This window comes from Sorex araneus, chromosome 4 (genome assembly GCF_027595985.1).
Source record: "Sorex araneus isolate mSorAra2 chromosome 4, mSorAra2.pri, whole genome shotgun sequence".
Classification (NCBI taxonomy): Eukaryota; Metazoa; Chordata; class Mammalia; order Eulipotyphla; family Soricidae; genus Sorex; species Sorex araneus.
Window position 1 is genome coordinate 209,951,848 of NC_073305.1, and position 24,040 is coordinate 209,975,887.

Sequence of the window (24,040 nt, forward strand, 5' to 3'; positions counted from 1 at the left end):
CCCTCAAGCACTGCCAGGAGTAATTCCTGAGTGCATGAACCAGGAGTTATCCCTGTGCATTGCTGGGTGTGACCTAAAAAGCAAAAAAAAAAAAAACAGTAAAAACAAGTCTCACAATGGAGATGTTACTGGTGCTCTAAGAGAGTTATTATTTATTTATTTATGGTTTAGACTTTCTTGGATCACACTTGACGATGCTCAGGGGTTACTTCTGGCTCTGCACTCAGGAATTACTTCTGGCAGTTTTCGGGGGCCATATGGGGTGCCCGGGATGGAACCTGGGTCAGTCACATGCAAGGCAAATGCCCTCCCTGCTGTCCTATCGCTCTGGCCTGGAGACAGTGATTTTTAAAAGCCAGACTGCCGAGTGCCACGTCCTGAATGAAGGGGCTGTAAATGAGGAGCACCACCTTACGGAGTTTACCTGATCAGAGAGTGAGAGGCTGGAGGAGGCTTCCGCAGGAAGTGACCAAAATGGCAACAATGAGTACTTGGGCGAAGTGCAGAAGGGCCTGGGGTTCAAGGACTGGGTCGCAGCCCCAGCACTGAAGGGTCAGGGTTGTGGAGCACAGAAGGCGGAGCAGCAGGGACGAGAGTGGGGGCAGCGGGGAGGCAGCGGCCAGGAGGCCCTTCCCTCCCCGCTGCTGTTCTTGCCTGGGGTTGCACACGCTGGTCGTGGCTCTCACATACTGGTCGTACCGTTCCCGCCATCACACCCTTGGGTGGGGGCTTGGAGGAGCCCAAACTGCAGGGCCTTCGGGAGGACGCCGGGTGTGTGAGGGGGGCTGGGAATCCAACTCTCACCGAGCTCTCCTCAGAGTCTCAGGATCTTAGTTTCCCACCCCAGAGAGGAACGTGTAGGAGCCGCTTCAAGCAGGAGAAGGGCCCGGGGGTCACTGGAGCCAGTGGGGTGAGGGGGAAGATCCTCTTTGCTTCTATGTGGTGTCCCACAGGGAGGGTGAAGGGTGAAGAGGAAGGGGTGAGGCCGTTGGGGAGCATGCTGGGGTCTCTAAGAGTTGGAATGGCAGAAGCGATGGGGACCTGGGCAAGAGAATTGTCCATGGAGACAGGGGGAAGGTAGCACTGTAGCACTGTTCATCGATGTGCTCCATCGGGCACCAGTAACATCTCCATTGTGAGACTTGTTGTTACTGTTCTTGGCATATTGAATACGCCACGGGGAGCTTGCCAGGCTCTTCCGTGCGGGCGGGATACTCTCCGTAGCTTGCCCAAGGGAATCAAACTGGTCAGTCGCATGCAAGGCAAACGCTCTACCCGCTCCAGTCCATGGGGAAGGTAAAGTTTGGGAAATTGGATTCTCAGTGGGGGGCAAGGGAGCAGGATGAACTCTGAGGTTTCTGACTCCGGAGGAAATGCATGGCGGTTCTCTCCTGGAAGCCAGAGAAGGGCGGGGAAGAGACGGGTCCACAGGGAGTGGAATTCGTCCTGGTGGTCGAGTTTGAGTACTCGGCAAGTTTTCACTGAATGAATGAAAGCGAAGTTGTGCTGCGTGTGGCTACGCCCTCCAAAGCCCTTGACCCATACTTGTCGTTTACTCTTCTCTTCTACTCTTCTCTCTTCCTCCGCAGGAAAAGAAGCCGTAAGTGTCTTTAAAATGGCTGCGCAAACCAGCCAGGACACCTGTGCTCAGGATGACCCATTTCTGGAGAATTCCTGGTAAGCAGCAGCTTTGATCTATCTCAGGAAACAGCGTTCTGCTCAGAGAACAGAGCGGGAGCTGCCTGCCTTGTAGCGAGGTAGAAGGTCACGGCCTTCCCGTGCCCGAGGGCTCCCGTTATCTAACTTCTGTTATCAGAAGTACCAGATCAAACATTTCCAGACTGAGCGATAGTACCGCGTCAGGTGTTTGCCTTGGACCCAGGTGGCCCGTGTTCTATTCCCAGCATCCCATACGGTCCCTCAAGTGATCTCTTGAGTGCAGAGCCAGGAGCAAGCCCCAAACATTTCCAGGTGCGCCCCCAAAAGGCAAATAAAAAAGCCGCCTCCTGGACGCCCTTGTCTCAGGGATGACAATGGCTCATGGATTTGAACTCTCTCAGCGCTCTATAGAAACCCTTCCCAGCTGACACACAGACCTACATTTCTGGACCCCCTTTGAGGGATGGGATGTGACTCAGTGACCACGTGTGTGCCTTGCAATTGCACGTGGCCTGGCTCCACGGGTGGTGTGGGCGGGGAGGAGGAGAGAGACGTGGCCTTGGGCTGCTCTCCGTGCTGAGGCATCGGGCCAATTGCTTGTTTAGTGTTTTCGGTTTTTTTTTTTTTTTTTTTTTTTTTGCTTTTTGGGTCACACCTGGCGATGCACAGGGGTTACTCCTGGCTCTGCACTCAGGAGTTACTCCTGGCGGTGCTCAGGGGACCATATGGGATGCTGGGATTTGAACCCGGGTCGGCTGCGTGCAAGGCAAATGCCCTACCCGCTGTGCTATCGCTCCAGCCCCTGTTTTGTGTTTTCTAGCACCGAGGACAACAAGAGCAGAACTCCCAAGCGGCCACTAAGCCAGGACCCTGGCGGACGTGGCCCCAGCCCAGACAATGGCCTGCTAGTTACCCACATTAACCAGACACAGGACTTACTGGTAAAGACGCCTCAGTGAGAGGCAGTGGTCACAGACCACAGTCGGGGGGAGGGTGGGGGAGGGTTTGCAGAATGTGTCGGTGCGGGATCTTTATTTGCATAGACTTCCCCGACTGAAAAATATTAGTTACGTGTTCATCCTGTAATCCCTTTTTTTTTTTTTGCCATTATGTCATCCCATTATTCAAAACAAAAACCACGTCAAAATTATTACAATGAAAAGGAAGCTATCCGGCCAGAGCGACAGTACAGCAGGGCAGGCGTTTGCCTTGCATGCAGCCGACCCAGGTTCAATTCCTGGCATCCTCATCCTGTAATCCCTTGCCTCCAGAAGTGACTGAAAAACCTCTAAGGGCTTTGTGTTTGTTTTGGGGGCACACCCAGCAGTGCTCAGGGCTTATTCCTGGCTTTGAGCTTAGAAATCCCTTTTGCCTCCTATGGGGATCATTTGTGGTGCCAGAGATTGGATCAGGGTCAGCCACATGCAAGGCAAGTGACTTATCCTCCTATCTCTCGGGCCCTCTGAATTATAAAAATCATATAAGCAATTGGCCACATCTTCAGATATTCAGGCACATACAGTATTCTGTCGAGGTATTAAATCCTCAAGTTAAATGAATTTAATTCTTAAATTCCCTTTCTTTGTATTTGTTTTTTTTTCCCTTTCAAATTTGTGATCATCAAGACCCCAAATTCAGTTTTAGGAAGTACTGTTGTAGCAAGGGTGTGATGTAGGAAAGCAGAGTCGGCCTCTAGACTAGACAGAAGAGGGGCTGGGCCGAATCTCGAGAGATCTTCCCAAGATACTATGTGATGGTCTAAAACTCAGAATTCTTTCTTCCATATAAACTCTTTTTTTTTCTTTTTGGGTCACACCCAGCGATGCACAGGGGTTACTCCTGGCTTTGCACTCAGGAATTACTCCTGGCGGTGCTCAGGGGACCATATGGGATGCTGGGAATCGAACCCGGGTTGGCCGCGTGCAAGGCAAACGCCCTCCCCGCTGTGCTATCGCTCCAGCCTCTCTTCCATATAAACTCTTGTCATTGGGGTCAAGCTTGGCCCCTGACTATCCATTTAATTTACACTAGAGATTGAATATGACACCTTTGAAATGATGGTCAAAATGAAAAGTTTGGGTTTTTTAATTTTTCGGGTGCTTTTTTTTTTGCATGTGTGTTTTTGTGCCACAATCTGATGTGCTCAGAGCTACTCCTGGCTTGGTGTTTAGGGTCATTCCCAGCCATGCTTAGGGGACCATGCGGTGACCACGAGAAACTCAGAGAATGCACCCCAGCCCTTCCCAGGCCCCAACAATGTGGATTTTTGTTGGAGAGGGAGGTACCGAGCCATGCTCAGGATGCCCACGAGCCACACCAAGAAATATTTGCCCTGTGGTACCATCGTACCACCGGTTAAGTGCTAGGCCACCAGTGCTACCCCACCTGGACATTCAGTGGCCAGCTGGGGAGTGCTGGAGAGCAAATTTGAGAAGAGTGACATCTAGTGTTCATATGCTGTCATTGCCAAGTGATTTTTGTTCCTACTGTTCAACAGTAGCGCAGCGGGTAGGGCGTTTGCCTTGCACGCGGCTGACCTGGGTTCGATTCCTCCGTCCCTCTCAGAGAGCTCGGCAAGCTACTGAGAGCATCCTGCCTGCAAGCTACCCGTGGCGTATTCGATATGCCGATAACAGTAACAACAAGTCTCACAATGGAGACGTTACTGGTGCCCGCTCGAGCAAATCCATGAGCAATGGGATGACAGGGCGACAGTGCTACAGTGCTACTGTTCAAGAGGAGAGTGCTACTTAGCATATAGACTCAGCAAGCTAGCTTTCCATTGGGACCCCCGGTCCCTGTGAGGAGTAATCCCTGAGCCCAGAGCCAGGAGTCAGCCCTGAGCCCAGAGCCAGGAGTCAGCCCTGAGCACAGAGCCAGGAGTCAGCCCTGAGCACAGAGCCAGGAGTCAGCCCTGAGCATATCTGGGTAATGGCTCCCAAACTAAACAAATATAAACAAACAAACAAAAACAAGTAACACCCCTCCACCAAAACCATAAAGACGAAGCTGGCATAAGGAAAGCCCAGCAGACCTTTCTTCTCTCCCGCTGTCCCCCTGTCCTCTGCTCTCCCTCTCTGCTCTCCGGGGCAGCTCAGTCAGCGTCAGTGGAGAGTTTCCACCCCTTTCTCTGTAAAAAACTAAAGCTCGCCGAGGGGCGAGTGCACTCGAGGGCTCTCCGGGCGGCTCTGTCTCACCGCTCGAGTCCGGTGCCCCAGAACCGCTGTGTGTGCTGTCGGTCAAGGGCAGGTGACGGAAGGAAGAAGGAAGAAGGCCAAACTGGTTGCTCGATCCGTTTATTTCATTCTCTCTCTCCGCTTCTCTCCCGTTCTCCTGGATCTCTCCCCGTGGATCTGCCCCGTGGATCTGGCCCCCCAACCCACTCTTACAGCCTAGTTAAATCTCCACCACATGAGGGGGTTGGCCTACACATAGGTGTGGTCACCATCAATGGTGTAAGGTCCTTTCCCTTAGGGGATGCTTCTCCTAGGACTTAATTCTCTTTCAGCAGGAGGATCCACCCAAGGGCAGAGTCCCATGAATGTGTTTCTCTTCTCCTCAGCCAGCAAACATATAAGAATTCATAATATTAATTATTTTGTATGGACACAATAAGAGATGCATTAAAGCTTATAGAATTGCTCTCCTGGGGCCATCTCAATCTCAGACTACAGTGCTCAGGCCAGATCAGTCTTTCCTATCCCTGGCAGGGTCCCAGTCTCATAATTACTATTGGATCATGACAGCATTTGTCTATGATCAAGCTCTTAACTTATAGTTAATAATTAGGCACTTTGGCCAGGCCCATCTCGATGCCAGGGTAGTACATAACTCACCGCTTGCCCTGGATCCTTCCCGTCCCATGTCGGGAACCCTACTTTGGGGTGCTAGGAACTGAGGGCAACTGAGGCTTAAGTGGAGAAAGCAGATGCCCGGGAGGGAATAATATTCGAGGCCAATTAATTCCCAAGTTATAAAAACATAATATTGTCTCCTTGTGTCTATACAAAACAGTCATAGCTTTAAAGTAAATTATTCAAAAGGCACAAGAAGAGGAGAAAGGCAATATTAACTTATATAATATAAATTCAGTATCCTAGGAAGGTCTGATCTTGTAAATTAGCAGAGTCAGATTAAGGGAAAGCCGAGGATTAACTCTTTTGGGGAAGAGAGCATGGAGAAGTGATTATAGCTAAACAAAGGGATGGGAGAGATTCGGGAACACCTTGATGGGTGTGACTGGGGTAAGCCTAAACTCTGGGTAAAACCGGAACAAGCTACTTGTGGCAAGGAGGGAAAGGGAAAAGTAATGTCATCCTACATTTCTCTATCACCTCACCCACACGCCTAAGCAGAACCTGCTTAGTGTTCAGGCAGGTCCCCAGGACATAGGCAGAGCCACCTCTGAGTCTCCACCAAAGTCCCAGAGTCCAGACCCACTCCACGCCCCGGGCCTCCGCCAGCTGTCCATCACGGTGATGCGCGGGAGGGTCTGCGGGGTCCCTGTCTGCGCTGCGCCCACCTTCCCAGCCTCTCCTCAGTCACTGTCAGGGTGGCCCTAAACTCCTCTTCAAACATTCGCACCCCAGCCCAGCCCCCACGCCCACCCCCAGCCCCACCCCCCAGGTGTGTGTTTCAGGCTCCTCCTCAGCCTTCAGATCTCCGGGCTGCTGTCCAGGACCTTCTCTGACCCCCACAACCTCCAGAAGTAGAATCTGTCTCCCCATTTCCACCCTGTTCTCTCTATCCATCACATTTCCCCACCCCGCATACTATCCGTCTTGTTGGGGGGGGGCACATCTGGTGGTGCTCTGGATTGACTCCTGGCTCTGTGCTCAGGGATCACTCCTCCTGGCTCAGAGATACTCAAGGGACGCTACAGGACACTGGGAACTGGAACTAGGCTAGCCTGCCTGCCTGCCAGGGAAGTGCCTTAAGCCCTGAACTGCGTCTCTGGTCCCGCCACTTACTCGCTAGAGCTGGTCCTTTTGGAAATTCTGCCAGAAGCCAGCAGGCTATGACAATCCCAGACAGCATTCAGTGAGGGACAGTGATCCAGGGACTTGACCAGTGTTGGTTCAGCATGTGTCCTGCCAGGGACAGGAGACAGCCTTAGATGGTCTCTCAGGATACTAGTCTCAGTGGGGGCCTCTTTTTAAAATTTATTATTATTTTTTAAATTTATTTTTTATTATTGAATCACCGTGAGAAGTTACAAAGTTTTCAGGTTTAAGTCTCAGTCATACAATGATCAAACACCCATCCCTTCACCAGTGCACATGTTCCACCACCAAGAACCCCAGTATACCTACCATCCTACCCCCGCCCCTGCCTGTGTGTGCGGCTGATGATTTTCACTTTACTCTCTCTTTACTTTGATTATATTCAATGTTTCAACAGAAAACTCACTATGATTAATATTTGGAATTTTCCCCAAACAATCAGACCTGCCGAAAAGGCATCATTTGATCATTTGTTTTCTATTGTTGATATTGAAGAGCATATGAGGTTGCTCAGTTTGGCCGTGCGATTTTGGATTCCTGGTATTTTAGTAATTAAGTCCAGAGAAATTTCTGCCAGAAGCCGCTGGGTTACAAAATTGGTTCGTGTGCGTCCGGGATCATGGCCGTTCAGGAGCCTTTTGTTGGTGGCCGCTTCTAGGAAGTATAGCAGATTTGGTTGTTCTGGCAGAGGCCAAGGGCCAAAGCTCAAAGGCCACCTAGAGTCAGGTCGTTCTGCCCGCTGAGTCTCTCACAAGGCAAGATGAAACAAGTTTGAGGGGCTGGAGCCATCGCACAGTGGGGAGGGTGTTGGCCTTGCACGCGGCTGACCGGGGTTTGATTCCCAGCACCCCATAGGGTCTCCTGAGCACCGCCAAGGGTAATTCCTGAGTGCAGAACCAGGAGGAACCCCTGTGCATCGCCAGGTATGACCCAAAAAGAAAAAAAAAAACAAGCTTGAGTTTGTTTGTTTTTTTTTTTTTGGAGAGGGCGTTGCTAGCTAGGGCCACACCTGGCGATGCTCAAGGCTTACTCCTGGCTCTGTACTCAGGTATCAGTCCTGGCGGTGCTCAGGGGATGCTGGGGACCAAGCCCCAATCAGGCGCCTGCAAGGCAAGCTCGTTCCCCACTGTACTGTTGCTCCAGCCCCGACGAGATGCAGCAAGCGACCCCCCCGTCCCGTGGCATACTGGGGCTGAGGTGAGGAGTGATGCTCAGTGTTTCCAGGCCGCTGGCTCGAGCATGCCCCCCACCTCCACTCAGAGTCACCTCTCCCCCCGTTTGAGAATGCAAGGACCGTTCTGATAGCCTCACGAGGGCAGACAAGCGCATCTTCAGCCCGGTTTTCTCTCCCATTTCCCGTTTGACTGACTGTCGCCCCCACAGAAGCTGCAGGGGAGCGAGGCCCCACCCTCGGCGTGGGGGGACGGCGAGGACTGGCTTTCCACTCACGGTTTAAAGTTTAGGAAACTCACCGTGGCCGACCTCCTCAAGCAGGGCCTGGCTCTGCGGTAAGTCTGGAGCTATTCCGCTCAGCCCGCCCCCCCTGCCTGCAGGACACAGAGGCCCCTTCCTAACGCCAGCTTTCTGCAGGGAGGATGACGGGTGTGGTGGCATGAAGAAAATACACTTCTCCACCCGGATTCTCTACCAGTTCGAGTCAAAGCTCAATGAGTAAGTCTGGGTCTGGGTCAGCCTCCCAACAGCCCCAGGGCTCGTTTTTCAGCCCTGCAGCCCCAGATAACTTCGTGCAAACAATCATCTCTGTGAAACCTTGGGAAGGTCTCGTTCCACTTGGACCCCCAAATTTCCTTTTGTCTTTCATAAAAAGGTTGGACTGTCTCCGTTTGCCTCTACCCTTCAAAACCCACGTTGTTCTTTTTTTTTTAAAATTTATTTATTTTTTAATTAGTGAATCACCGTGAGGGTACAGTTACAGATTTATACATTTTTGTGCTTTGTATGTTTCCCGCATACAAAGTTCAAGAATCCATCCCTTCACCAGTGCCCATTCTCCACCACCAATAAACCCAGCATCCCTCCCACCCCCCCAATCCCATCTCCCCCCACCCCACCCTGCCACTGAACCCACGTTGTTCTTGATTAAGCATAAACCTCGGCCTCATGTGATTTTTTTGTTGTTGTTGATTTGGGGGCCATATCCAGCAGTGCTCAGGGATTACTCCTGGCTCTGTGCTCAGGGATCATTTCTGGTGTGCAGGAGGGACCATAAATGGTGCCGGGAATCAGAGCCAGGTGCTTTGGCCACATGCAAGGCAAGCACTGTCACTCAAGGACTGATCATTGCTCCAGCCCCAACCCTCAAACTTGGTTAAGAATAACAGCTTTTACACTCTTGCAAACGTCTGTCCAAAATAATAGAATTTACCTTTCTTAACATGTCAGAAGTATTGTGTGAAGATATGAAAGAGCTTTACTGGATCCTCATGACAAATTAAAATCTACTGTTACTCTTATTCACCAGAATGACAAATCAGTCATTCAATTCAACCAAATGACTGATTTGCCAGATGTGTCAAAAAAATTTTGTGGGGTGTGGGTGGGGGATGGGGATTCATACCTGGTGATGATCAGAAATAACTCCTAGCTCTGCACTCCCCAGTGCAGGGATCACTCCTGGCAGGGATTGGTGAGCTATATGGGATGCCAGGGATCGAACACGAGTCAGCTGTGTACAAGGCAAACGCCTAAACTGCAATGAGCTCTGGCTCATGCTAAAAACATTTTAACTGGGGCTGACATGCAAATCTTACTGGGCTGAAGGTTAACACTGACCATAAAGAATTCTAATGTCTGGTTTATTTGTCTTAATTGCAGATTCAGTATTTAATGAATGTTCAGCTCTTTTAATGTTAATTGGTCGCTTTAGAGAATTCACTTTTAGGACACTTTTGAAAAATTGGCTTGATAGAGTTCTGTTACTCTCTCTCTCCCTCTCTCCCTCTCTGTCTCCCTCTCCCTCTCTTTCCCTCCCTCTCTCCCTCCCTCTCTGTCTCCCTCTCCCTCTCCCTCTCTCCCTCTCTGTCTTCCTCTTCCTCTCCCTCTCTTCCTCTCTGCCTCCCTCTCCCTCTCTTCCTCTCTCTCCCTCTCTCTTTCCCTCTCTTTCTCTCCCTCTCTGTCTCCCTCTCCCTCTCTCCCTCTCTGTCTTCCTCTTCCTCTTCCTCTCCCTCTCTCCCTCTCTGTCTCCTTCTCTCCCTCTCTGTCTCCCTCTCCCTCTGTCCCTCTCTGTCTCTACCTCCCTCTCCCTCTCTCCCTCTCTCTCCCTCTCTCTCTCCCTCTCGGTCTCTCTCTCCCTCTCTGTCTCCATCTCCCTCTCCCTCTCTCTCCCTCACTTCGTCTCTCTCTCTCTGTCTCTGTCTGTCTGTCTGTCTCTCTCTCTCTCTCTCTCTCTTTTCCCGTGGTGCTGTGAAGCAGGAGATCCCACACCTGTAAGATACAGACATTGCCCCTGAGCCACATGTTCAGCCCTTTTTATTATCTTATTGTCAGAGTACCAACCGGGGCTCAAATTGGTCACCCTACCTGCCCCGACTCACACAGCTAGTACAGGCTGTGATATCTCAAGCACAAACATGCCTTGCTATAGGGCTCATTTTCTTAGCTTTAGCCATATGCCTGTACGCCCTACAACGCTACCTGGTACCATGCAGGGGCCCGTGATTTCCTATCTCCCAGTGTCTTTGCCGACCTCTGGGCTTCCCGATCTCACCTGTCCTCAACAAGGTTCATTTTTATTTTTTTTTTTTTTGCATTTTTTTGGCCACACCCAGCAATCCTGGCTCTGCACTCGGGAATCATTCCTGGTGTTGCTCAAGGGACCATATGGGATGCCGGGGATGGAACCTGGGTTGGCTGTGAGCAAGGCAAACGCCCTCCCCACTGGTGCCATCACTCCGGCCTCTCAGCAAGGTTCATTGCGTTTAACTCTAGAAACTGAATGCTGAACCAGAGCTGTTGGCACAGGCTCCCTCCACCAGCCCCTGGTTTTCCATAGCTCTGTCTCAGGCCAACCCAGGTTTGAGCTCTATCACCCGATATGGTCCCCCCACCCAGCACACCAGGAGCTATGGCTGAGCACTGCTGCATGTGGCCCCCAAAGAAACAAACAAAAACCAATCAGATCCCTGGAGAACCTGCTGTCCCACCACCTCTGGGCCACCTCCAGGAGGCCAGAAGCTGCCACTTGAGGAAGACACTGATTTGGGAAGAATCAAGGGTGTCCAGGGGCAGGAGCGATAGCACAGCGGGTAGGGCGTTTGCCTTGCACGCGGCCGACCCGGGTTCGAATCCCAGCATCCCATAGGGTCCCCTGAGCACCGCCAGGGGTGATTCCTGAGTGCATGAGCCAGGAGTGACCCCTGTGCAGGTGTGACCCAAAAAGCAAAAAAAAAAAAAAAAAAGAATCAAGGGTGTCCAGGGTCCTCCTGGGAACACCCTCCAGCCTACACACACACACACACACACACACACACACACACACACACAGTTCCACCACAGCACAGTCACCGGTGATGCGTCCCGGGCCACCAAAGAGCCTCCTCCATACCCTTGGTCCCTGGCACACTGACGCTGTCACTTTTCCGGGTTGGCGCGTCTTAGCCCCGTGTGTTGGCCACATTCGAAACCAAGTCCTGCTGCTCCCCGTTCCGTGCGCGGGTGCCCGGCTGTTTCCTAGCGACGGGACTGACCTTGGCGTGGCGGGTCTTGTGTTTTGACAGAGCGATGCATCTCTACCAGCAGAGGGTTCAGTGGCTCTCGGAGCACAGCAAGAAGGTGACAGATGGCGCTTCTTCCTGGCTGCCTTTTCTCTCCTCCCATCTGGGCTTGTCACACCTTTTCCCCGGCGCATGCTAGAGCCGCAGCCTAAAGTGGCTCAGGCTAAAAGAGGAATTCCCAGCCCCCCACGGAGGGACGCCAGGACCACGCTACCCTGGGCGGCCGGCGGTGCTGTCCTTTGCCTCCTAGGCGCTGCTGTCCTCCGGCTGGTTTCACTCCCCGACAGGCGCTCCGGAGGCGTGGGGTGATGGTCTCTACGTTGAAAGATTCTCTCCCTCCTTGCTCAATCCAGCTTCCCGGGTGCTGGTGTGACTCATGTTGGACACACACACACACACACACACACACAAGCATGCACATATATATGTATATGGATATATGGACTGGAGCGATAGCACAGCGGTAGGGTGTTTGCCTTGCATGCGGCCGACCTAGGTTCGATTCCTCCATTCCTCTCGGAGAGCCCAGCAAGCTACAAAGAGTATCTCACCCACACGGCAGAGGCTGGCAAGCTCTCTGTGGCGTATTTGACATGCCAAAAACAGTAATAACAAGTCTCACAATGGAGACGTTACTGGTGCCCGCTCGAGCAAATTGATGAACAACAGGATGACAGTGCTACAGTGCTCTCTCTCTATACACACACACACACACACACACACACACATATTTGTTGTGGGGGGGCCACTCTGCGAGGACTGGGGGGACCGTGTTTAGACCGGGGACTAAACCTGAGACTCCCACATAGGAAACATGGGTGCAAGCCCTTTAAGCATGTCTCTGACCCTTCCATGGGCCTACTCAGGCCTGTCCCCAGAATGAAGGGAAGAGAAGGCGCCACCTGGCTTAGTCTCTGAGAATGATGGGAAAACCTGGGGGCTGGGGAGGGGTTAGACCCCCGCAGAGCTCATGGAGAGACTACGGGTGCAGAGTGCTTCTTCCCAGCAGAGGAAGCCGTGTGAGAGCCGTAAATGTCTCATTGACCCCCAAACCTCAGACTCAGGCTCATCCTCTGCACAGAACTTTTTTTTTTCAGCTTCAATGCTCTCTCTCATTATTATTGTTATTGTTTTTTGCTTTTGGGGGTGTGCAAGGCGAGCGCCCTCCCCGCTGTACTATCACTCCAGTCCGCGGACAGTTGCCATCAAGGTGGAGAAAGCTCCAGGAATAGGCTGCCACGAAATCAGAGCCACGGCCCTGCGCCAGCAGAGCTGTCCGTGGCAGGTGTGGGCACGCACAGCGCTGAGCTGGGCGCCCCCCCCCCCCGCCCCGTCCTCTTTGGTTCCAGGTGTTTGGCCTCATTCCCGGGGAGAGAGTGGGCATCCTCATCCACACGGCGGTGCTCCGCGCCGGCCCTCGGAGGGAGGAGTTCCTCGAAGACCTGGAGGTGAGTCTCCCCAGGTGGGCATCAGCCGGGGTGGAGGACGCCGCAGCAGCCAGTGCGGAATGGGGTGCTTTCCCGGAGGCTCAGCTAATTAGCACTTCCTGTCGTGGGGGGGCCGCGTGCGGGCCCAGGCGCAGCCACTTGGGGCGGGGTGTGAGCTTCGAGTGTTCTCGCCGGGGCAGTCCCTAGCGCGCATCGTGGCACTGCCGGTCCCTGGAAAGAGGCGTGAGGAGCGGGACTGGGCTGGACTCCGCCCTGCAGAGCTGCGCCCTTGCCCCCGGCTTCCCGGCGCCTCTGGGCTGCGAGGCTCGTCCGTGACACGGGAGCAGAGGTCTGGAGAGTCAGACCCAAGGGCCTGCTTCCGGGTCTTGGGGTCTGCTATCTACACTCCAGGAGTGGTGTGTGTGTGTGTGTGTGTGTGTGTGTGTGTGTGTGTGTGTGTGTGTGTGTGAGACTCTCTGTGTGTGCACATGCGTGTGAGCATGCGTGCATGTGTGTGCATGTGTGTGTGAGTATGTGTACGTGCGTGTGTGTGCGTGTGTGCGTGCGTATGCGTGTACACATGCTGTGTGAGTGTGTGTGACTGTGTTTGTGTGTGCATGCTGTGTGTGAGTGTGTTGCGTGTGTGCATGTGTGTGAGTGTGTGTACGTGCATGTGTGTGTGTGCATGTGTGCATGTGTATGCATGCTGTGTGTGAGCGTGTGTGAATGTGTGTGTTTGTGTGCATGTGTGCATGTGTATGCATGCTGTGTGTGAGCGTGTGTAAATGTGTGTGTTTGTGTGCATGCTGTGTGTGAGTGTGTGTGTGAGTGTGTGTGTGTTTGTGTGTGCATGTGAATGTGTGTGTGCATGCTGTGTGTGAGCGTGTGTGTGTTTGTGTGTGAGTGTTAGTGTGTGTTTGTGAGTGTGAGTGTGTGTGTTTGTGTGTGAGTATGACTGTGTGTGAGTGTGTGTGTGTTTGTGTGTGAGTGTAAGTGTGTGTTTGTGTGTGAGTGTGTGTGTGTGTGTGTTGGAGGGCGGCGTGCATGTTCTTCGGGGAACCCCTACAGCTTTGCTTTGAGAACCATCACAGCTGTAACCACTCTGCCTGGTCCCTGTCTCAGGCCACAGGTGTGAGTGCAGGCCCCTGGGGACAGTCCTCAGGGCGATTTCCGAGGATGCTCCAGGTCTGATGTGAGTGGGGTCAAGCTGTGTGGCAGCCTGCGGGTCGCCTGGGAGCTTCCGGGAAAGAGACGGGGTCAGGTACTGCCGGATGGTCCCCAGGTCGTGAGCATCGTGTCCACTGCTGCAGCCAGTCTCTGTTCCCAGCGCCTGTCCCCCGGGGCACGGTGAAGGGCCCAGGGCCCAACCCCAGTGCACGCTGGGGCTCCAGCGAAGCTGCCTCCCCACCCACTCCTTGTGTGTAAGCGGGTGGCCTTGGTCGGGATCTGCTCCAGGGAGACCAGTACTCAGCCCTCAGTGCTCCATCCCCCATGCACGGAGCCTGGCACGCATGCGGGTGCCCCTGCCACACCCCCAGGAGAGCGAAGGAAGCCAGTGTCACTTGGGGCCACTAGGCCAAGCCTCAAGCAGCCCCTCCCCTGGCCCAGCCCCAGGAGCCAGTGGTGGTGTCCTTCTGTCCACCAGAGCCTCATCCAGGAGCAGCTGAGGCAGAAGGAGACGCTGTACATCCTGGCGTTTGGTTCCACCAGCAGCGGCCTCTGGCCAGACCCTGTGGAAGTCAGCGCCTCCACGTGAGTGGCCGCTGGCCTCGGCAGAGCACGCTGCATGGCGGGGTGGGAGGCGGGGATGGGTCAGGGAAGGGGGAGGGAAGCGGTCACTCTGGAGGTCAGGGTGCTGAAAGGAGGTACCAAGTGCCTGTTCTAGGGGGCCGGAGTGATAATGTAGTGGGTAGCGCCTTATAAGCTGCCCACCTGGATTTGATCCCTAACACCCCACGTGGGTCCCTTCAGCCTGCCAGGAGTGATCCCTGAGCACAGAGTCAGGAGTATCACTGGGTGTGGCCTAAAAAATATTTTTTAAGTGCCTGCCATAGAGGCAGGCTGGGGAGCAGGTGGGAAGCTGGGGACATTGATGGGACAAGGGGGACACTGGGGAAGGGACTGGTGTTGGAGCATCGTACACCTGAAACTCAATCATGAGTAACTTGCTTTTGGGGTCACACCCGCCTATGCTCAGGGGTTCCTCCTGGCTCTACACTCAGGAATTGCTCCTGGCAGACTCGGGGGATATGGGACCATATGGGATGCCGGGGATCGGACCTGGGTTGGCTGCGTGCAAGGCAAAAACCCTCCCCACTGGACCTTTGCTCCAGCTCCCAAATCATGAGTAATTTTGTAATTCATGGTGATTCAATGCATTTTTTTTTTTTGCTTTTTGGGTCACACCCAGCGATGCTCAGGGGTCACTCCTGGCTCTACACTCAGGAATTACCCCTGGCGGTGCTCAGGGGACCATATGGGATGCTGGGAATCGAACCGGGGTCGGCCGCATGCAAGGCAAATGCCCTACCCGCTGTGCTATCACTTCAGCCCCGAGTCAATGCATTTTTAAAAAAGAAAAAAAGAAAGAGCACATTCCAAGCCCCCCCCAGATATGCAAGTGCAAGACCATTCTCAGTAGCAGAAAGACAAGATGCCAGGAAATTAGGGACAGGGTCACCCTCACGAGCCATCTGCAAAGCGGAAACGGGTCAGCCATGAGCCCCCTCGCCCCATCCGGGGGCTGCTTTGTTCTGTTTTGTCAGGGGAAGGTGCCCTTGCAGCAGTGCTGGAGAGCTCCGGAGGTGCTTGGGAGACCTTGTGGGGTGGGGGGTGGGGATGGAACTTAGGCCTCCTGTGGGCAGAGCAATGTCCCCAGCCCTATGTGCCAGCTCCCAGCCCCAGCACCCTGTTGATCCAACAAACCAGAGAAGAGAGTTTCCTACCTACGAAAGTAATTCTTTGAGAAAATTCAGAGGCTGGAGCAATAGCACAGCAGGTAGGGCGTTTGCCTTGTACGCAGCCAACCCGGGTTCGATTCCCAGCATCCCATATGGTTCCCTGAGCACCACCAGGAGTAATTCCTGAGTGCAGAGACAGAAAGTAACCCCTGTGCATTGCCGGGTGTGACCCAAAAACCAAAAAAAGAAAAGAAAAGAAAATAGAAAATTCAAACAGGGCTAGAGCGATAGTACAGTGGGGAGGGCGTTTGCCTTGCATGTGTCTGACTGGGTTCCATCCCCACCATCCCATATGGTCCCCCGAGCATCTCCAAGAGTGATTCCTGAGCGCAGAGCCAGGAGTAAGCCCTGAGCATTGTCAGCTGTGGCCCTCAAACAAACAAAAAAAAGAAGAAGAAGAAGAAGAAAATGTTAACAGTAGGACTAGAGAGATAGTCCAGTGCATAAGGCACTTGTCTTGCACACAGATAACCTGGGTTCAATCCCTGGCACTGCATAGGGTCCCCCCAAGCACAGCCAGGAGTGACCCCTAAGCACAGAGTCAGGAGTAAGGCCTGAGTACTGCCAAGTGTGGCCCAAAAACTGTAGCATTGTAGCACTGTCGTCCCGTTGTTCATCGATTTGCTCGAGTGGGCACCAGTAACGTCTCCATTGTGAGACTTGTAATATGCCACGGGGAGCTTGCCAGGCTCTACCTTGAGGGTGGGATACTCTCAGGAGCTTGCCGGGGTTTCTGAGAGGGACAGAGGAATCGAACCTGGGTCAGCCGCATGCAAGGCAAATGTCCTACCCACTGTGCTATCACTCCAATGGCCGCAAAACAAACAAAAAAATTATAAAATATAGAAATTATAAAATTCAAACAGTACAGAAGGATAAATTGCAGCAAATAAGTCTTCTTTCCTGCACACCCCTTCTCACCATTCTTAATGTCTACGTCCTTCTCCACTATATAGATGAACTGACTTGAGTAGTCCTTTATTTGGGGGGTGTGTGTGTGTGTGTGTGTGTGTGTGTGTGTGTGTGTAAGATGCAAATACCCTACCCCCTGTCCTATCTCTCTGGTGTGTGTGTATGTGTGTTTGTGTGTGTGTGTTTATAAGATGCAAATACCCTACCCCCTGTCCTATCTCTCTGGTGTGTGTTGTGTGTGTGTGTGTGAAAGATGCAAATACAAAAAAAATGCAAATACCCTACCCCTTGTCCTATCTGGGGTGTGTGTGCATGTGTGTTTGTGTGTGTATATGTATGAGATGCAGATACCCTAGCCCCTGTCCTATCTCTCTGGGATGTGTGTATGTGTGTGTGTGTGTGTGAAAGATGCAAATACCAAAAAAAAAAGATGCAAATACCCTACCCCTGTCCTATCTGGTGTGTGTGTGTGTGTGTACCCCTCTGGCCCTCTGATGTTCTTAGGTGTCAGTGAGCTGCGTCCCCCTGCCCGGCCAGCCGCTGTGCTCACGTGCCGCTGTCTCCGCAGGCTCCAGGAACTGAAGCTCTGGGTGCAGACCCTGCAGCCCGAGCGGGGGGGCAACCTCCTGCAGGCCCTGCGGAAGACCCTCGCCCTGAGGGGACTGGATTCCCTGGTGACCATCATGGGGAGCTGGTGCGTCTCCTGCAGAGCCAGTTGTCTGAGGAACGACCGTTCGGTGTGACCTTGGCGCATCCTTGGGGGGGGAGCCACCCGTGGCAGTAGGGTGGGGCCGCCAGGGCAGGCCAGGAGGGGCCACAGGCTGGGGGGCTCAGCCCTGCCTCTGACTCGCCAGGCCTGGCCTGCAGACGGTCCCTTAGTTGGGGTAAACGTTTCCTGGGACTTAGCATTTTGTGTTTCTTTCTTTGTCTTATTTATTTATTTTTTGTGTATTTGTGTTTGGTGGAGGTGGGGGCGGCATTGGTGCCCCTGGCTCTGCTCAGACTTACTCCTGGCTCTGTGCTCAGGCCTCACTCCTGACAGTGCTCAGGAGTCCACACGGGGTGGCAGGGATCCAACCCAAGCACTGTACCAGTGTGCTATGACTCCGGCCCCCTTCCTCTGTGTGTGTGTGTGTGTGTGTATGTGTGTGTCCGCGCGTGTGTTTGTGTCACATCCCGTGGTTCCCAGGGCTAGTCCTGGCTCCGGGCTGAGAAGTGACCCCCCGACTGTGCTTTGGGGACCAGATGTGGTGGTGGGGACTCGAACTGGGGTTGGCAGCCTGGCAAGGCCTGCGCTCTCTCTCCGCTCCCTGGAGGGCGTCGTTTTGCTCTGGACCGTCCTCCCGGTGATCTGCCGTGAGCTGCCCTCTTGTCTCCTCCCCTGTGTCCCCACGCCCAGCCCGGACCAGTCTTCGGAAATCCTGTCTGATTACGTCCAGCAGTTGGTGCTGGGCCGGCGCGTCTTCATCCATGTTGTCACCTACAAATGCGACGATCAGGTGCCCCCCGTAAGTGCCCTCAAGAAGCCGCTCCCAAGGTGCAGCTCTCGGGTGGGCCGTGGTGAAAGTGGCCAGCCCCGGCGGCTCTGCGTGGCCGTGCTCGCGTCCACTTCCCCACCCCCCAGTGTGGATCAGAACGTGGCTCGCTATGGTCAGGACTGGGTCCCCTTTGGTTGGGAGGGGAGCCCTGGGCCGGGGAGAAGGAGGAAGCGTGTGAGGGGACGGGGTCCCCACGTGAGGCTGACCTGTCCCTATTCCCGCAGGCCGTGCTGAAGAACCTCGCCGAGGGCCTCCGGGCCCGCTATCACTGCTACAGCCCTGAGCAGGTGACCGTCCCTGCCCTGCACCCCCTGTCGCTCACAGCCCTGCACGCCCCCCCCACCCATCCCCCCGCCCCAGTGGCTCACAGCCCTGCTCTGGGGGCGGGAGGGGCACGAGCCAGGACAGACCATGCTTTTACCTCCCCTTTCTCCCTCCTCCACTCCGCACTCAGCAGGTTCACTCGGGAAAATTGAGGTTTTAACAAGTGTTGTGTGAGAACAGGAGAGATGGGACAGGGGGAAAGACGTTGCATGTGGCCCTTGAAGTTAGAGGAACCAATATGCCCCCCTACTGCCATCCCTGGACCACCAGGAGTCACTCCTGGGAACAGAGCCAGGAATAGTTCCTAAGCACTGTGGGGTTTGGTCATTGAGTCCCATGTAGGGAATGTGGACACCAAGTCCTCACAAAAGATCCTTTGAAGGGCTGGAGCGATAGCACAGCAGGTAGGGAGTTTGTTTTGCATGTGGCTGACCCGAGTTCAATCCCTGGCATCCCATATGGTCCCCCAAGCACGGCCAGGAGTGATTCCTGAGTGCAGAGCCAGGAAGAAGCCCTGAGCATCACTGGGCATGAACCCAAAATAAAATAAATTAAAAAAAAATCCTTTGATCAATGTGGGCGAGGAGCTGGTGGCATTCCCGGGAGCCTGGAGGCCTGTGACCTTCCCCTCCCCACCCCTCATCACTGTCATGTGTGTCCGGGCTGGGGGGCACCGTCCGCCACCCTGACAGTAGTTTAGAGGGGCTGGTGGGAAGAGCTTTAGGAATAGATGGCGTTGCGCCCGCTTCCCGCGTTCACCCGTGGGGTGTCTGGGTGGTTGATGGCGCTCACGGCCCCCAGCTCAGCACCAACCAGGATGTGGAGTCGCTGCAGAAGGAAATCCAGGCGGCCCAGGGCCTGCTGGAACACATCCAGGCCCTGTACCACAGCAGCCCGGGGGAGGAGCTCACCAACATGATGAACGAGGTAGGTGGTAAGCTGAAGATTCCGGAACCTTCCCCAGAGGCCTTGTTCCAGTCTCCTTTCTCACCGACCCAAGGGCCCAGCAACAGAACAACTCCCCGCCTTCCACTGTGCCCCAAGTTGGGCTGTCAACAGGCTGGGAGAAGGATCCTGGTGGATTTTCTCATTGAAGTATTTATTTCAGAGGCTGGAGAGACAGTGCAGTGGGTAGGGCACTTACGTCACACGTGCCAGCCTGTGGAGTGTGGCTCAAAAAGAGAGAGAAAGAGAGAGATAGAGATAGAGAGAGAGAAGAAGAAGAAAGAGAGAGAGGGAGAGAGAGGGAGAAAGAGGGAGAGAGGAAGGAAGGAAGGAAGGAAGGAAGGAAGGAAGGAAGGAAGGAAGGAAGGAAGGAAGGAAGGAAGGAAGGAAGGAAGGAAGGAAGGAAGGAAGGAAGGAAGGAAGGAAGGGAGGGAGGGAGGGAGAGAGGGAGGGAGGGAGGGAGGGAGGGAGGGAGGGAGGAAGGAGGGAGGGAGGGAGGGAGGGAAGGAGGGAGAGGGAGGGAGGGAGAGGGAGGAAGGGAGAGAGGGAGAGGGAGGAAGGAAGGAAGGAAATAGGAAAAGAAAGCTGGAGGTCAATAGTACAGCGGATAAGGAGTTTGCCTTGCATGCAGCTGACCCTCCCTTCTGTCCCTCCCTCCCGGCTCAGCCACCGAGTCACCTCTGTCCTTCCACCTAGCAGCTCACAGCACTCAGGGACATTTCTGTGTGGTGAATTGGTTCATTTAGCCTTGGGAAAATAATCCAACCAGTTTATGGCCACAAGCACCACCAAAGGTCTGGCCCACAGAAAGCTTAGCAAGAGTCAGAGGGGAGCCGAGTGCGAGAGGTGAGGGCTGGGAAGGGCACCGGGTCCCCTGTAGCAGCCGGTGTTGGTCAGAAGCAGCATCTGGGCCTGGGATCTCGGGCGTCCGCGCCAGCCCTCTATTAAGGACTTGACGTAGGAACAGTTGTTTGGGTTACGATGGTTCTTGTTTCTCTATGATTTTTCTTTATTTACTTATTTTTGGCTTTTGGAGTCACACCTGGAAATGCTCAGGAGTTACTCCTGGCTCTGCACCCAGGAATTACTCCAGGTGGTGCTCAGGGGACCATATGGGATGCCAGGGATCGAACCCAGGTCAGCTGCATGAAAGGGAAATGCCCTACCCACTGTGCTATTGCTCTGGCCCCTATTTTTATTTTTATTTTCCCCACCACACCCCCTCTATTATTATTATTGTTGTTTTGTTGTTGTTGTTGTTGTTATTATTATTTTGCTTTTGGGGTCACACCCGGTGATGCTCAGGGGTTACTCCTGGCTCATGCACTCAAGAATTACTCCTGCCGGTGCTTGGGGGACCATATGGGAAGCTGGGAATCGAAGCCGGGTCAGCCATGTGCAAGGCAAACGCCCTACCTGCTGTGCTATTGCTCCAGCCCCCCTCGATTATTTTTAACTGGAATAGCATTGGTACATGCTGCATGTAATTTGGGGCCAGACCTACGATGTTTGATACCTATATGCAGTACTACTAGCTAACACTTATCATGTCCCACAATTATTCTTTTTTTGTGTTTCTGTGTTGAGAACAATGAAATCTAGTCGCTTAGGAACATGAAAATTTGTAACATTATTAGTGGTGGTGACTGTATTGGACAGCTCCTTTATCATTTGCTCTTTGGGGGGAGAGGTTGGACCTCCCAAGCAGTGCTCGGGAATTGGGGGTTCAGTATTCAGTCTGGAGGTTGATTCAGCGCATGGGCCCAGCAGTGATGAGGCTCTGGGTTGAATCCTCTGAAGCAACAAATCACTGTATCACTGTCCTCCTGTTGTTCATTGATTTGCTCGACGCGGGCAACAGTAATGTCTCACAACAAATTGTAAGACTTGTTACTGTTTTTGGCATATCGAATACCTCACGGGAAGCTTTCCAGGCTTTGCCTTGTGGGGGAAGATACTCTCAGTAGCTTGCCGGGCTCTCCAAGAGGGGCAAAGGAATCGAACCCGGGTCGGCTACATGCAAGGCAAACACCCTACCCGCTGTGCTATCGCTCCAGAATAACAAACCTTTTGCTGTATCTAATTAAGTTTCTTAAAATGCAGTAAATTTGACTCCATTTTCCCAATTAATAGTTTTGCTCAAGTCTGGGTTACCTTTGCTCAGAACCGTTACATCCCAGTGGTGGGACCTTCCTGTGCTGGTTGTTAAGCAACAAAACAAAAGCAAAAGGGAGGAAAGGATGTTCCAGGGGCCAGCTGGGTGTCGGGGAGGCTGAGGGTTTGTTTTCCAGCTCGAAAATATGACTGTGTCGGGGGCTGGAGAGATAGCACAGCGGGTTGGGCATTTGCCTTGCACGCAGCCGACCCGGGTTCAAATCCCAGCATCCCATATGGTCCCCTGAGCACCGCCAGGGGTAATTCCTGAGTGCAAAGCCAGGAGTAACCCCTGTGCATCGCCAGGTGTGACCCCAAAAGCAAAAAAAAAATGACTGTGTCATGAAGATGATGTTTCTGTGTCATTTCATTTTCCACAAAGATTGCAAATGGACCATTGACAAATTCCTTGCCTAAGCCCCCAAGACACGAGGACCCCCTCACCATTGAGTTCCCAAACTTGGATAAGAATTCTACAGAATGGCTAAAGACATACGGCCTCAAAGGTAAATCCCCACAGAGGAAGAACCAGGACTCAGGTGTCTGACTGGAAAGCGTGAAGCCGCTGGACTTAGGGGGGGAGGTAGGGGGGTGCCTTAAATCCCGCTGTTATTTGGTCTTACAGCCAAGAAGTTAAGCCTTTACCAGGTGCTGGCCCCCAATGCGTTCTCCCCCGTGGAGGAGTTTGTGCCTATTCTCAAGAAAACGGTGTCATCGACTGTCCATGAGGTAATTCCAGTCAGGCTTCTGTCCCTCCCTGGCACAGAGCTCCGAGGTGGCATTTCACTTCTCTTCAGACGTTCAGGAAGTACAGCATCAGGGACCTGAGGGCCTGGGTGGGGATTCCAGCTTTCACCAAAGTCTCTCTAAGGACTAGTTCCCAAAGGTGTGAAAATGAAACTTGGGACATGAGAGAAATCGGTCTGGTTCCTCTATGGAAGTTTCCCTGCGATCTTTTTTGCCATCTCTGTGTCCTCAACTTTACCTCTTAAACACTTCTCTCGTTCCTAATGTGTGTTAATGCACATGTTTATCCCTACCATAGTGAGTTCTGTAAAAGAGGGGAAAAACTCTTTTACAGAGCTCTATATCTCTCTATATCTCTGTATCTCCCTGATATAGTATAATGAGCAACTAATAAGTGGAAGGGAGGAAGGAAGGAAGGAAGGAAGGAAGGAAGGAAGGAAGGAAGGAAGGAAGGAAGAAGGGAGGGAGGGAGGGAGGGAGGGAGGGAGGGAGGGAGGGAGGGAGGGAGGGAGGGAGGGAGGGAGGGAGGGGAGGGGAAGAGAGGAGAGGAAATGGGGTAGAGGAAGAGAGAGGAGAGAAGGAAGGAGAGGGGAGAGAAGGGGAAGAAAGGGAGAAAGGATGGAAGGGAAAGGAGAATAAAGATGTGGACAGGTAGATATATTGATAGTAGGATGAATGGATGGATGGATGGATGGAATATGAATAAATGAAATTTTAAATGAAAGGACGGGTGACATAATGGAATAAACCAGGAAGGAATAGAAAATTAAGGTAAGAATGGAAGGTCGGAGAAATGGAAGAGAATACTAGTGACTAGGAAGGTCATTAGAAAGATGGAAGGATGGAAGGGAAGAGACAGAGTGGAGGCGGGTCGTTGTGGACGGAGGACGATGATGACTCAGGGGGCCTGTAGAACACAGGGAACAAGTTTGGTTTTCAGCCTGTCCAGGAAGGCCCGCTGGGTTCCAAGAGAAAGAAGCCACGGCCAGGACATCTCAAGGGCGCCAGCTCTGCTCTCCCAGCACCGCCAGTCAGACCTCATAACAAAGACCCCAATGTTCAGACAAGTCTCTCCATAGTGCCGCCTGACTTGTCGAACCCGGATTTTTTTTTGGGGGGAAATTGATATCCTCAAAGGCCTCTGCTGCCAGGTCCAAAAAAGCAATATAAAAAAAATTTAAAAAAAAGCAATATCTGGGGTTGGGGGCGAGGGGTTGGGGAGCATTGGTGTAACCCAATCCCAGACATGTCCAGAGTCCATTTCCTGCCCTGCACTTGGCTGGAGAGCCCAATACTCAAAGTCCTTCTTCACATATCCTCCCCCTCATGGTGTCCCCGGGTGCAGAAGGCAATGGTCCAATTTGAGTGGCACGATGGGACAATGAAGAACCTTCATGTGGATGTGCCCTTCCTCTATGAGTACCAGGTCAGTGACGGGCCCGGTTGGTCAGAAAACGGAGCATGGGAAGGGGGAAGGACAGGGAGGGACCAGGGAATGTGGGGGCCACCAAGCTGTTGAATAAGTATCTCCTTGTCAACAAAGTCTGCTCTGCATAATCTCCCCCTCCTCCTCCTATGACATACACAGTTACAAAGTTGTTCATGACTGTCATACAATGTTCAAACACCTGTCCCTTC

The 24,040-nt window shown here is 53.1% G+C and overlaps 1 protein-coding gene across 1 annotated transcript in view; it reads left to right on the forward strand.

Annotated features, from left to right (window-relative positions):
• VWA3A (von Willebrand factor A domain containing 3A) overlaps positions 1-24,040 on the forward strand; it is a 58,336-nt gene that overhangs the window by 3,278 nt on the left and 31,018 nt on the right. Inside the window, exons 2-15 of the mRNA XM_055136091.1 lie at positions 1,590-1,677; positions 2,480-2,600; positions 8,046-8,170; positions 8,253-8,333; positions 11,399-11,453; positions 12,745-12,843; positions 14,468-14,574; positions 17,263-17,388; positions 18,094-18,202; positions 18,457-18,519; positions 19,358-19,483; positions 22,038-22,161; positions 22,281-22,384; positions 23,748-23,828. Coding sequence (XP_054992066.1) covers positions 1,616-1,677; positions 2,480-2,600; positions 8,046-8,170; positions 8,253-8,333; positions 11,399-11,453; positions 12,745-12,843; positions 14,468-14,574; positions 17,263-17,388; positions 18,094-18,202; positions 18,457-18,519; positions 19,358-19,483; positions 22,038-22,161; positions 22,281-22,384; positions 23,748-23,828 — 1,383 coding nt within the window. The 5' untranslated portion in view covers positions 1,590-1,615. The remainder of the gene's footprint in view (positions 1-1,589; positions 1,678-2,479; positions 2,601-8,045; positions 8,171-8,252; positions 8,334-11,398; positions 11,454-12,744; positions 12,844-14,467; positions 14,575-17,262; positions 17,389-18,093; positions 18,203-18,456; positions 18,520-19,357; positions 19,484-22,037; positions 22,162-22,280; positions 22,385-23,747; positions 23,829-24,040) is intronic.